The sequence below is a fragment of the Panthera uncia genome, chromosome D2, assembly GCF_023721935.1.
Source record: "Panthera uncia isolate 11264 chromosome D2, Puncia_PCG_1.0, whole genome shotgun sequence".
In the NCBI taxonomy this organism is placed as follows: Eukaryota; Metazoa; Chordata; class Mammalia; order Carnivora; family Felidae; genus Panthera; species Panthera uncia.
The window spans coordinates 50,342,751-50,357,075 of NC_064818.1; the positions used below are offsets into that span (position 1 = coordinate 50,342,751).

General features: G+C 40.3%; 1 protein-coding gene across 1 annotated transcript; it reads right to left on the reverse strand.

The window, feature by feature from the left end:
- Window positions 1-449: 449 nt before the first annotated feature.
- Window positions 450-3,395, reverse strand: FGFBP3 (fibroblast growth factor binding protein 3). The gene has a single exon (XM_049645415.1). It carries the CDS (start codon window positions 2,454-2,456, stop codon window positions 1,677-1,679), a length of 780 nt encoding a protein of 259 aa, XP_049501372.1. The 5' UTR covers window positions 2,457-3,395; the 3' UTR covers window positions 450-1,676.
- Window positions 3,396-14,325: the final 10,930 nt, after the last annotated feature.

Sequence of the window (14,325 nt, forward strand, 5' to 3'; positions counted from 1 at the left end):
TCCACAGCCAAGATGAATTTTATCTAATGGTCAATGTTACTCAGAATATGGCCTCATAAACCTGGCCTGAAACCATGTGCAGTCTGAATGTTTTGCCAATTGTGTGACTACAAGAAGGTACAAAAAGGTGAGACATAGTTAACATTTCTTAGAGGCTGGTCAAAGAAGAGTTCAGGAGATGTTCGGTATCTGTAAGATTGTTGCATTTACCACTGTTTTAAAGGAGTGGGTGTGAGAAGAACAGAAGGTCAGAAAAAGGTAACCTTATATCTAGCAGTGGCTTAAAAGTCTCATGGGCTCAGGCCTGTAATATGAATGAATAAAGTTTATAGATAAGATTTCTAGGCACAGCAGAAAACTCTACACAACATGCCTGAACTACAATGGGCAACCAATATTCAGTGTCAGCCTTGTTGGAAGGTAGATCAAAACATGTATAGATCTGATTTTTCAAGAGAATTCAGAAATCTTAATTTTTATATGAAATTATTTAATTTTTAAATGCTGGCAACACCTCCAAATTGAGAGGGAGGAAGAAGAGAGGAAAACTGAGAGAACCATATGCAGGCCAAAAGAACAATGATACAACCCAAGGTTTGCCAGTTTGACACTCCTGCTTTATGCAGACTTCTTGTCTTTTCCTTACCATTCAAGAGATGTTTGGGAACTTACTTCAAGCTACACTCAGAACTATATCAAATGCAGTCAGAATTTCCATTGCCCGGCCAGCGCTTTCAAGTTATCCATACAGTCTTTATTGAGCACCTAACATGTGCAAAGTTATCATCGCATCTTAAAATGAAATATGTTAACAATTAATTACATGAAACAGATACAACTTCCATGATGGTCCAAATGACTCTGAGATATATACTTAATTTCAGGTTTTTAAAAAATATATGGTCAAATGTAAAGAGAATTCTTTTTTAAAACCTACTGGAGCACTACAATCCACCTCTGAATTTAGAAGATTAATGGGAAAATTTCAGAACATAAGGCATCCCTCTGTTTAAAAGTAACACATCTAAAAGAATTCAAGGGCAACCATCCTGAAAATCTTTTCATTGGAGGCAATTTCGACCTCTGAATGGCTTCTATCCCAATAGAGGTCATCTATGACACGAAGCAGTACCCAAGTTCATACTAATTCCAAAAGGGGGAGAAAAAAAAAAAGTTGGGAATCTCGTCAGCTGATTGGGTGAGAAGTCACTAAACAATTCAACCTGGCTCAGGGTATCAATAGATCCTGATTACATTTTAATACAAATGTGTTAAACAGTACATGTTGTATCCTGCTTCCCACATGAGATTTACATCACTCTCCTCACTTTTCCCCCCTTAGTTTTTTCCAGCCTCCCTCTGTACTCCTGTCTCTCTCCCCAGTCTACAGTTTTTTGCACATTTAAGGTATGCCTACTTCTGTTTCCACTATTTTTTCTGCTCTTAATCAGGGTTGAGACTCTTCAAAAATGTTTAACGTCTCTGCTGTCTCAGAGATTCTCCATACCCCTTACATTCTCATCCCAAGGCCCACGCCCTCCCACCCCCTCGCCCCATTCTAGAACCTGGACTCCTCCCCACTCTCCATCCCTTATCTCCTGGCCTAAGATGCCCTTAACTTCTCCTCCCCGGCTGCGTACCTCCCCCCACCCAGGTTCCTCCCCAGGCGGGCAGCCTCAGCCATTCCAGAAATTGACAAAGAAGTTGCAGAGGGAGTGCCACTTCTCAGCACAGTAGGTCTCCGTGAGCTTCGCGTTCTCGTCCAGCCCGTCGGGATCGGGCCCGGTCCCCAGGGGTCGCTCCTGGTCTGGGTCCGAGGCCGCCTTCCTCTTGCCGCCGTTGGTCTCAGAGGGCTTCCCTCTGGGAGACGCGCCGGCGGGAAGTCGGGCCCCTCCGGAGGGGCCGGGCGCGGGCTCCCGGAGGCGCCCCCGGCTCCTGGCGCGGGGCTTGGGATCCGGGGGGAAGCCCGCCGCAGTGGGGCGCGCGGGTGAGGACGCGTGGGGCACCAGGCGCAGCTCAGCGCCGTGGCCTTTCTTGCCCGCGCACACGCGAGCCTTGAGCGGAGCGGGGTCCTGGCACGGCCGTCGCTTCTTGCGCAGCCCGCCCAGCACCTGCTTCCAGTAGTGCGCGCCGCGAGCGGCGTAGGCGGCGCAGCGCTCCGGCTCCCCGCGGTAGGCGCACTGGTGGCGCGTCCCGTCCGGGTCCTGGCAGCGCAGCGCCAGCTCGCTGCCCGCCGCTGGCCCCGGGGCGGGCAGCAGGAGCTGCCAGCTGCACGCGTGCCGCTCGGGGCTGACGAAGCGGCCGGAGGAGCCGCCCGCGGGACCCGGGGCCGGCTGGGCCGCGCTGCCTGCCGCCCCCTTGTCTCTCCGGGCGGCCACGAGGAGGCAGCCGCCCAGCAGCAGCAGCGGCAGCAGCAGCAGCAGCGGGACCGACGCTCGCTGCCTCCGAGGACTCATGGTCCGCGGGGTCTGCGCTCAGGTCGGATCTTCCGGGACGCCTGGGCGCTTCAGTGGTGGCAGGGCCAGGAGAGCAGCGTCCCTCGGACCTGGGCACAGAAGCAGAGACCGCTGCTGCAAACGCATCTACGAATTCCCCTTCCCACATCAGCCTGAGAGAGGCCCTCTGAGAAAATCAATTACTGTCTGAAAAGTCGTTTTAAATCTTTTTGAAACCCTGCGCGAAGACGAAAAGAAAGCGATGTCTGAAAATTGCCGCTTCCACCCCCTCCCTTCTTCACCCTCCAGTAAACTATCTACAAAACATTTCAGATTATTTCTGGGAAACATGCATTTTGACTGCACTTCGGACTTACCGAGTTCTAGGAGAGGTGGTGGATCTTTATTAGGGTAGAGGGAATGACTGCGTGAGAGATTAGTCGGTCTTAGCCGGCTCCCAGTGAATGAACGTGTTATGAATGGGACAGGAGGGGCCTCCCCCACTGTGCCCATCCCAGACTTCTCTCACACTGGGAGATTTCCCACCACCACACACATACATACACACCCCAAATGTATGATAGAAGTGACACTGGCATGAAATATACATCTTGTGTATAGCTTCCCATGTTTAAAATAATCATGCAAATTTTAACAAGTCATTCTTTTCTTTCCTTTTACATATTTAACCATCCGAGCATAAAGTTAAACAGATCTAAATTTTAAGAGTTAATAAAAAATTTCATGTTAGAAACAAAACAACTGTCCGTGTTCTAAACCAGGCATTGCACTCTCGTCATATCATTCTGAGTTCTATATTTTCACCCAGCACTTCCGTAGTGCTTCTTATCCTAATAATGTAATCTGAATAAAAATAATAAAATGTACTAATAAAAATGTATCCTAGTTTATTAATATACCATAGTGTCCTGCAGTTCACCCAGGGATGGGCATTTGGGCTTTTGATTATTTTTAAGTATTATAAATCGATTATAAAACTGCTTGCAAAAATTAGAAGTTTAAAAAAATAACTTAATTTGGATTATAGTTACAAGGTAATATTACCAATTCAAATGCTGTCATCTTTAAGAGTTAATGTATTCTTGAATCTTGAAATTTTTATATTTAAACAAAGCTTAAAATATTCCATCTTTAAAAAAATGTTCTCAGTAACAAATGTGTTGTTTCATTTCAAGAGTTTGTAACACTTTATAATTGTTCTATACATGTGAGTATTTTCCTAAAATAATTACCCAAGATGTCAAGAAGTCTCATTATATTTCCTAGTGTTTTACTGCAGACAGTATTTTCTATGACTGAACTCCTTTTTGGTATTGTATTTGAACAGTTATAATTTGATCACTTATAAAAACCAAAATATTTCAGAATTAGAAGAATGAATTTAAATATATGTTAGTATATATTAAATATATAGTAGTCTATACTGATCTAAGAATGGAAATTTTTATCTCTGGTGAGATCACACAGATTAAATGACTTACCCAAGGTCACACATCATTTAGCGATAAAGCCACAAGCTTTCAGCGATCAATAACCTTTACATTTCAGTTTTGTATTACATTATCACTTTCAAAGTCAGTTATGTCTTTGTTACATCAATTCCATGTTTAATGAAAAGCAATTAGTACCTATGCAGTTAACAAATATTAATGTAAGTTTCATAAACAAGAGTAGCATATTAATGTACTTCAAAGATGGAAACTTCTCTCTTTCCCAGAAAACCATGTCTGTAGAGTAAAGCACCGCTAAGGAGAGTTACAGACTTGTCTGTTGCTCTGGCATGACTTCTGATCGGCTACTGAACGGAATTGGAATCGTTTCTCAGCTAAAGAGTGACATCTTGTGACATTCTGTACTAATTACAATGAAAAACTTGATTAATTTGAAAAGTCCTAATCCTTAAGAGAGAGATTCCAGAGGCATTGTCAGAAACATTGTTCCCCGAGGAAAAAGGACACACAGATGTGCTCTGCCACGTCAGAGAGGGGTAATGTCTTACTACAAGTTACTTTTTATTAACTGTGGTAAAAGATACATATCACAAAATTTACCATTTTAAACATCTTTCAGTGCACAGTTCAGCAGCATAAGTACATTCACACTGTTGTGCAACCTTCAGCGCCATCCATCTCCGGAACATTTTCTTGTCTTCCAAATGTACCCATTACACAGTAACTCCTCATGCCTGCCTGCCTTCACCTCCTGGCAACGGGCGTTCAACTTTCTATTTCTAGGAATTTGACTATTCTAGGTACCTCCTGTAAGTGGAATTAGATAGTATCTGTACTTTTATGACTGGCTTACTTCACTTCGAATAATGTCTTCAAGGTTATTCCTTGCTATAGCATTTGTCAGAATGTCCTTCTTATTTAGGGCGGAGTAATACTCCGCTGTTTGTATACACCACATCTCGTTTGGCCATTCGTCTATTGACGGGCTCTTGAGTTTCTTCCACCTTTTGGCTCTTGTGAATGACGCTTCTCTGAACATGGCTGCACAAATATCTGTTTGAATTCCTGCCTTCAATTCTTTTGGGAATCTACCTGGAGTGGAATTAATGGATCATATGGTAATTTTATTTTTAACTTTTTGAGGAAACCCCATACTGTTCCCATAATGGGTGCACCATTTTACAATCCCTGTAACAGAGCACAAGTGTTCCAATTTCTCCAAATCCTTGTCAATGCTTCTTATTTTATTGTTTGCTTGCTTGCTTGGTTTTGTTATTATAATAGCCATCCTAATAGGTGTGAATTGACATCTCATTGTGGGGTTTTTTAAAGTTTATTTATTTTTGAGAGAGAGAGAACAGAGGAAGGGCAGAGAGAGAGAATCCCAAGCAGACTCCCTGCTGCCAGCACTGAGCCGGATGAGGAGCTTGAACCCATGAACCGTGAGATCATGACCTCAGCAGAACCTGGACCTCTTGAAGTCCTTTGCCCATTTTTTAATCAGGTTGTTTTTGTTGTTGTCTTTGAGTTGTAGGAGTTCTTTATATATCTAGATGATAACCTCTTTTTCAACATATTTTTTTTTTAATTTTTTTTTCAACGTTTTTTAATTTATTTTTGGGACAGAGAGAGACATAGCATGAACGGGGGAGGGGCAGAGAGAGAGGGAGACACAGAATCGGAAACAGGCTCCAGGCTCCGAGCCATCAGCCCAGAGCCCGACGCGGGGCTCGAACCCACGGACCGTGAGATCGTGACCTGGCTGAAGTCGGACGCCCAACCGACTGCGCCACCCAGGCGCCCCTCAACATATTTTTAAAGATTTTATTTTTAAGCAATCTCTACAACCAACATGGTGCTCAAACCCACAACCTCAAGATCAAGAGTTACATACTCCACCAACTGAGCCAGGTGGGCGCTCCTAGATACTAACCTCCTATGGTTATATGACTTACAATATTTTCTCCCATTCTATAGGTTGCCTTTCACTCTGTGGATAGTGTCTCTTGATGCACAAAAGTTTTAAATTTTGATGTAGTCCAAGGGAAGACACTATTTAAAATATCGTGATGTGACATATGTAAGAAAACATGAAATATGTGTCTTAATATTGATTTTAAAAATGATCTTGCTCACATCAATGATCCAACAGGGCTGTTCGGATTCATACTAGGCTACCTAGTAGTTTAGGATGGGATGAATTTCTTGATAATTTCAGTGATTACCTGCTTAGTCCTGCCCTGTGAACTGTACAAAGGAAATATATTACCATAAGGAACAGTCTATGTGGTACCTCCTTCCCTTCTAGAGGTTAGCTGCAGCACCTGACTCAATAAATTTCTGAGGTAATAGGCCTCCTGCATTTTGGTTTTTTTCTTTACTTTTTAATTTTTTAAAAAATCTTTGTTTTTGAGAGAGAGACGGAGAGACAGAGTGCAAGTGGGGGAGGAACAGAGAGACAGGGAGACACAGAATCCGAAGCAGGCTCCAGGCTCCAGGCTCCGAACTGTCAGCACAAAGCCCAACGCGGGGCTCAAACTCACAAACTATGAGATCATGACCCAAGCCCAATTCGGACGCCCAGACAACTGAGTCACCCAGATACCCCATTTTCTTTTCTTTTTAAAGTAATCTGTACACCCAACGTGGAACTTCAAACTCATGACTGCGAGTGGAGATCAAGAGTTGCATGCTCTATCAACTGAGCCAGCCAGGTGCTTCAGGCATCTTAAGACCACATAATATTTCTGGGAGAAAAAAAAAAAAAGACCACATAATTCTTTCTGTATGTAAAATCACCTTTTCACAGTTGAATATTCAAATTTCGTTTGTTTTATCTGTATTTGCCTAATCTTGCAAATTGTATTGTAAAGTTTTTAGACAAGGATGATTTTTTTAGTTCTTTTGTACCTAATACAGTGTTCAAGGCAAAAAGTTGATTGCTTGAACTCTCTCACATTGCTGGTTGGAGTATAAAGTGGTACAATCACGTTACAAAACTGCTTGACATTTTCTTATAAAGTTAAATACTTTATAATCCAACCATTCTACTTCTAGATATCTACCCAAAGTAAACAAAAACGTATGACCACAAAAAGACAGGTAAAAGAATGTTCATAGTACTTTATTCATTGTAATAGACTCAAAGTGGAAACAAACTAATTATCCATCAACAAGTGAGTGGATAAACAAATTGTAATAAGAAATCTGTTTATTATCTGTTTGTAAAAAGGAATGAACTGCTACAGCATGCAACAATTTTGAGATTAATCTTAAAACCGTAGTGTTGATCAAATGAAGCCAGACAACAAAAGACAGGCACAAAATGTATGATTGCATCTATATGAAGTTCAAGAGCAAACAAAACTAATCAATGGTGGGGAAAAAATCAGAACAGAGCTGCCTCTGGGGGATGAATGATGGCTTGTGTTAGCCATGAAGGGATATAAAGGAACTTTCTAGGGGTTATATATTTCTAGGGCAACATATTATATTTTGGTAGAGGTGTAGGTAACACCTAAGATTTATATATTTTATTACATGTCAGTTTTACCTAAAAAAGAAGCCAAACCTGTAAACAATTATTCCACCTAAGTTAATGATACCCATGTTTTGTGTTCAGGGATAAAATGTATTGATGCTGGCAACTTGTTTTTAAATGTATAAAAAAAAATCTGGATGATATGAATAGAAAGACATGAGGAGTAGATAGTTATGTTATAAAGCAAATATAGTAAAATGTTAACTGTAGAATCTAGGTGGTAGGTATATGGGTGTTCACTGCATAATTTTTTCAACATTTCTGTATTTTTGAAATATTTTATAACAATTGTAAAAATAGAAAAAAAAGGATTCAAAAATTATATTCCTACAATTAAGAATTAACATATATTAATGTCTTGTTGTATATGTGTTCAGTGTTTTTTAAAGAAAAAAATGTTACATAACTCTTATATTTTCATTATTCCTATCGAATCCCATTTTCCTCCCACCCTATGCCCAGAATTTTTATCATAAGTTGGGGTGTATTCTTTCAATCCACTTGTAATAACTTTTTATGTTTATGCACATACATGTAAAGTTCACGTCAAATATATTCATTGCAGCTTTATTTATAATAATGCAAAATTGGAAAAACCTAAGTATCAGTCAGTAGAGAAATGAATAAATTATGGCTTTTTGTATAATGGACTAGATCTTAGAAACATAATGTTAATTAATTGGTTAATTAAAAATGAGCTTATAAATGACACTTCTTATTGTTTATGGATACACATATATATATAACAAAACGATAAAAACATGGACAACAAGTATACACACAAACTTCCTAACAGTTATTTTTGAGAAGGTAGGGAGGAGAATGGGATTAGAGAGGAGTAAAAGACCTTGATTACATCTTTTTTTTTTTAATATTTAAAATGTTTTTATTTATTTTTGAGACAGAGAGAGACAGAGCATGAACAGGGGAGGGGCAGAGAGAGGGGGAGATACAGAATCTGAAGCAGGCTCCAGGCTCTGAGCTGTCCTCACAGAGCCCGACGCGGGGCTCGAACTCACAGAGTGTGAGGTCATGACCTGAGCTGAAGTCAGACGCTTAACTGACTGAGCCACCCAGGCGCCCCACATCTTTAATTTCTTGAAAATTTATCTGAAACAAATATGGTAAAATATTAACACATGTTAAACCCGGAGGATAAGTACATGGGTGGATTTTATTCTCTATATTTTTCTGTGTGTTTAAAAGAATTCATAATTAAAAATATAAATACTATTGCTTTGTAAGTATAGTTTTTAGAATTTATAGAAATTTTATGATATCGTGCATATTGTTCCATATCTTGCTTTTTTTTACTTATGGTTTTGAGCTTCATCTTTTTTTTTAATGTTTATTTATCTATTTTTGAGAGAGAGAGCAGGGGAGTGGCAGAGAGAGAGGGAGAGAATCCCAATCAGGCTCTGCGCTGTCACAGCAGAACCCAACATGGGGCTCAGTCTCACAAACTGTGAAATCTTCACTTGAGCTGAGATCGAGGGTCAGACGCTTAACTGACTGAGCCACCCAGGCATCCCAAGCTTCATCCATATTGGCATATGTAGATCTAGTTAATTTATTTAATTGCTGCTGTTGGCATGTCACTATATGGCTATATTACATTTAATTTATCCATCACTCTACTGATGGATATTTAAATCATTTCCAGGTTTTCTAGATGACAAACAATGATGCAGTAAACACCCTTGTAGAGATCTTCTTGTGTACAAGAATGCTTCCTTAGAGCAGTGGTCTTTGAACTAGAGTATATGTACCACTAAGGATACCTAAAAACTTTTCAAGAAATGTATAGGCTTAAGTAGATTTTTAAAAAAATGCAATTTCAAGGGCACCTGGGTGGCTCAGTTGATTAAGCCTCTGGCTCTTGGTTCCCACTCAGGTCATGATCTCATGGTTCATGAGTTTGAACCCCACATCAGGCTCTGTGCTTATGGTGTGGAGCCTGCTTGGGATTCTGTCTCTCCCGCTCTCTCTGCCCTTCCCCTGCTTGTGCTCTCTCTCTCTCTCAAAATAAATAAATAAACATTAAAAATGTTTTTAAATAAAAAGAAAAGAAAAACAGAACTCTAAAACTATCAGGAAATTATATTGAAGAATATTTGATCTTGGGATAGGAAAGGATTCCTTAATGCATCTCTTATCATATTTACCATTGAGGAAAAAATAGGTAAACTTGAACTCCCTAAACCATAAAACTTGTATATTACGAAAGCAAAACACACAAGGAAAGGGGACAGGGTGGGGTGGGGGGAAAATTGGTTTCCATGAGTCTCTTTTTAAAAAACAGGAAAGGACTTTCTTAGAAGCTGACAGCAAACTTCACAACAAAGTGTGCAGGATTAGGTCACACACCCATAACTAAACTAACCATTGGCAAAGGGAATGGAATTATCCTTAGACTACCCAGAGGATAAGAATAGAGTCAGCTTCTGAGACAACCTTTTCTGAGAGAGCTGGAACGATGGCTGCTTCACCTCCAGGCATCATAAATCCAGGAAAACAAAGGAGTAAGAGGTAATGTTTGTCTCAAGAAAGAAGAAAGTCTTCCCACTAATTCTTAGCAGACTTATATCTCATTGGCCAGAACTATGTCATGTGGCCACTATAACTGCAGGGGATGCTGGGAAGATAGTGGAATGATACATCCACTAATTTTATCCTTCCTTCTCATGTGATCAAAGGGAGTTTGATATGAACAGAAAAGTGTAGATTATCCAGTTAAATTAACTAGACTTTCACATCAAAGTTATTAGGACTACATAGTGTTGCCTCATGCTTAAATTTTAAAAACAAAAATTTAGGGGGTGCCTGGCTGGCTCAGTCTGTAGAGCATGTGACTCTTGAGCTCAGGGTGTTAAGTTCAACCCGCACATTGGGTATGGAAAAAACTAAAAATAATAAGAATAAATAAAAATATATAAAAATGTACATGTAGTAAATATTATATAAAATCTCAAATGAGATTTGAAATAGATGATAACTATGCCTTTCGTTAGTCAACTGAGAGAAAGGCAATTGTGAAAGGAGGTATAAAAGGAGAACCAGAGTAATACTCCAACCATAGGTCCATATGCATGCCTATGGTCGAGATAAACAGGTGGAGGAAAACATGGACACGGAGGTTGAGGATCTTGAAATTGAAAATTTTTAAAGTTTATCCATTTATTTTGAGAGAGAGAGAGAGAGAGAGCGAGCATACGTGCAGGGGAGGGGCACAGAGGGAGGGAGAGAATCCCAAGCAGGCTCTGCACTATCAGCACAGAGCCTGATGTGGGGCTCCAACTCACGAACCATGAGATCATGACCTGAGCCAAAACAGAGTTGGACGCTTAACCGATTGAGCCACCCAGGCAACCCTATTTTATTAAGAAAAACATTTTTAAAAAAAAAATTTTTAACGTTTTATTTATTTTTGAGACAGGGAGAGACAGAGCATGAACGGGGGAGGGTCAGAGAGAGGGAGACACAGAATCTGAAACAGGCTCCAGGCTCCGAGCTGTCAGCACAGAGCCCGACGCGGGGCTCGAACCCACGGACCGCGAGATCATGACCTGAGCCGAAGTCGGCCGCCCAACTGACTGAGCCACCCAGGCGCCCCAAGAAAATTTTTTTTAATGATTATTTATTTTTGAGAGAGACAGAGAGAGAGAGCGAGCACAAGTGGGGGAGGGGCAGAGAGAGAGAGAGAGAGAGAGAGAGAAACCGAAGCAGGCTCCAGGCTCTGAGCTGTCAGCACAGAGCCTGACACGGGGCTCAAGTCCACGAACCATGAGATCATGACCTGAGCCGAAGTCCGGCACTTAACTGACTGAGCCACCCATATGCCCCCATTTTTTTTTTTCCCCTTTTTTTTTTTTTTTTTTTTTTGTAAAGTAAGTTCTACAGCCAACCTGGGGCTTAAACTCACAACCCTGAGATCAAGAGTCATGTGCTCTACCGACTGAGCCAGCCAGGCACCCCTAGTATAGAACTTTTTCTACTTTTAGTAGAAGTTTTTCACTTTTAAAACTTTAATCCATCTGAGATTTCTTTTGGGATATGGTATGAAGTAGGGATTTGATTTTTCCCTGCACATGGAGAGCCAATTTTCCATCATTCTTTGTTCAATAGTTTGTTCTTTTTCCATTGATTTTTGAAACCACCTTTCTGCTGGTAAAAAATAAGAGCTAATATTTATTTAGCACTTCATATTTTTTAAGTGTATCATGTATCACTCATTTAATCCTTACCATAACTTTACAGAGTACAGGTTCATAATCCATTATTTACAATTCTGAAACTGAAAAGGATCTAAAAACCATACTTAAAAAAATTCATTTGGCAGCAAAACCTGGCCTGACCTGGCATAGAGCTATTTACAGTCTTTGATTTATTCCTGTTAATATGGCTATTCATACATTTTGCTGCAGAGCTATAAATGTATTTGATTATAGGGTGCTGCCCTAGGAGTTGTTGGGGTATGACATAATATAAGGTATATGCATTGGATTACTAAATCCAATCAGAACCTAAAATCTAAATCTAAATCTTAAAAAAACCTTTAAATTCAGAAAACCACGTGACAGGGATTTCAGATATGTGTTGTGAACCAGTATAATGATCATCCCCATTTCACAGATGATGACATGGAGACATAGAAGTTAAGTCTCTTGCTCAAGGTCACATAGTTAACAAAAAGAATAATCGATGTCATTAATAATATTTTTGCGTGCTTACTGTGGCAGTCACTTGGCTAAATGCATTTTATTCATTATCTCATTTAATCCTCACTACCACCCTAAGAGGTCCTATTATTATCCCCATTTCACAGATGAAAGAATTGAAGCTAAGAAAGGTTACATGACTCCCCTGGACACACAGCTGTTAAGTGTGGTGAGGAAGGATTTAAAGTCAAGTCAGTCTGACATCAATATATTTGATTATTACACCATCCCTTACAAACCCATGATATTAGTCATTTCCTCTCTTCTAAATGTCATTTAGAACTATATATCTACTCACCTCTTGGATTATTACAGAGTCATATTTTTAAAATATAGATCAGATCATTTTATTCACATGTTAAAACTCTCCTATGACTTTCTACTGCATCTAGAGTGAAATCCAAATTCCTTACGATGCCCCCTTTCTATCTCTCCCAGTTTGTTTCCCAACACAGTAAACTTCTCTTTGGCTTTTACACTAGGTGTATCCTCTACCTGAAAGTCTCCCCGGATCTTTACACAGCTGGCTCCCTTCCGCCATTCATGCCTCAGGTTAGGTGCCTCCTGGTTTTTCCTTTATTACCCAGTCTAGAGTCTAATCATCCTAGAGTCTAATTTATCCCAGCATCTGGTTTTACATGGAATATAAACATGATGTGTTTTTTTTTTTTTATGTTTTTATTTATTTTTGAAGGAGAGAGAGAGACAGGGCATGAGCTGGGGAGGAGCAGAGCAAGAGAGAGACATAGAATTTGAAGCAGGCTCCAGGCTCTGAGCTGTCAGCACAGAACCCAATGCAGGACTCAAACTCACGAACTGTGAGATCATGACCTGAGCTGAAGTCGGATGCTTAATCGACTGAGCCACCCAGGAGCCCTGTAAACATGATGTTTTCTTGTTTATCTGTTTACTCTTTTTATTTCCGTTAGGGTGTAAGTTCAACCAGAGTGAGGCACCCTGTCTGTTTTGGTTTCTTTTGAAGCTTCAATCTCTAGTAGAGGTCAGCAAGTGGTAAATACTAAATTTTGGCTGAATAAATAAATGTAGTGCATAATCAGTGAAGTAGGTACCTACTTGTCAGTTTCAGTGGTGGGAAATACATTGAGAAGGCGGGTGTGAAAAGACCATGAAATGTGAAGATACTTAAACATCAGTTTAATCAGATGTTGTCTAACAGTACAAACAGTGCCTAGTGAAGTGTCTTGACACAGAGCAGGTGCCAAGTAAATATTTGTTGAATAAATGAACGACAGTAAATATTACTAACTTGGATCTTGGGCAAATTATTTAAACTTTCTGTTAGTTTCTTCACCTCTAAATTCAAGATTAAAATTTACTTTACAGGGTTGGCCTAGGAATTATGAGATAATGCATGCCAAATGCCTACTACATAGCAGGCACTTGTTAGTTTCTTTCCCCTTAATATACTAATTTGTGGTTTACAAATTTCTTGTAAGCTCCCCTAGATACATGACCTCATTTTATTTCCATAACCTTCTAGAGTAATTCTCACTAGCTTCATTTTATAGATGAAAACCAGACTCAGGGGTTGAGACATAGAGTCTTCAGGTAATGAGACGCCAATGGACAAGTTTTATATACAGAGTGACACGATAAAAGCAGTGTTTTTGAATATTCATCTGCTTGTGGCCTCTAAGATGGGCTCGACTACAGAAGCTGGAGAAATACTTTGGCCACTATCATAAAAATCAAGTTTAAGGTGGTAAGGACCTGCACTAAGTGACAGAAGAATGTTTGAAATCAAAACGAACTAAGGGAGTGAATAGCCACATTAGCAAAAAAAAAAAAAAAAAGAGGGCTGGGAATTTTTACCTCTGGTTGAGAAAATTATGGTACCTACAACATAAACAGGTAAGAAGTCAAACTTGGTTTGGCAAAATGGTTGGCGGAAGACCTTTCCTACAATAGCTACGCAGAACTTCTGGCAAATATGGCAAACACCGGAGCCGTGTCCTAAGTGCCACTGCAGATCTTTATTGCTTTCACCCCTCCCACTGGCATCGCCACCTGGAGCAGAGCATCATGCCCAAGGTCTTTCGGATCCTGCGTTCTCTAGCAATCTGGTGGGATGAGGGTGAGGGCAGTAAAGGAATTAGAAACCAAGTTTTTGAACTTCCAGAACCTTGGCTACATCTCCT

Bases quoted from the DNA above. Each gene is read 5' to 3' on its own strand.
- FGFBP3 (XM_049645415.1), bottom strand. From the start codon at position 2,456: ATGAGTCCTCGGAGGCAGCGAGCGTCGGTCCCGCTGCTGCTGCTGCTG.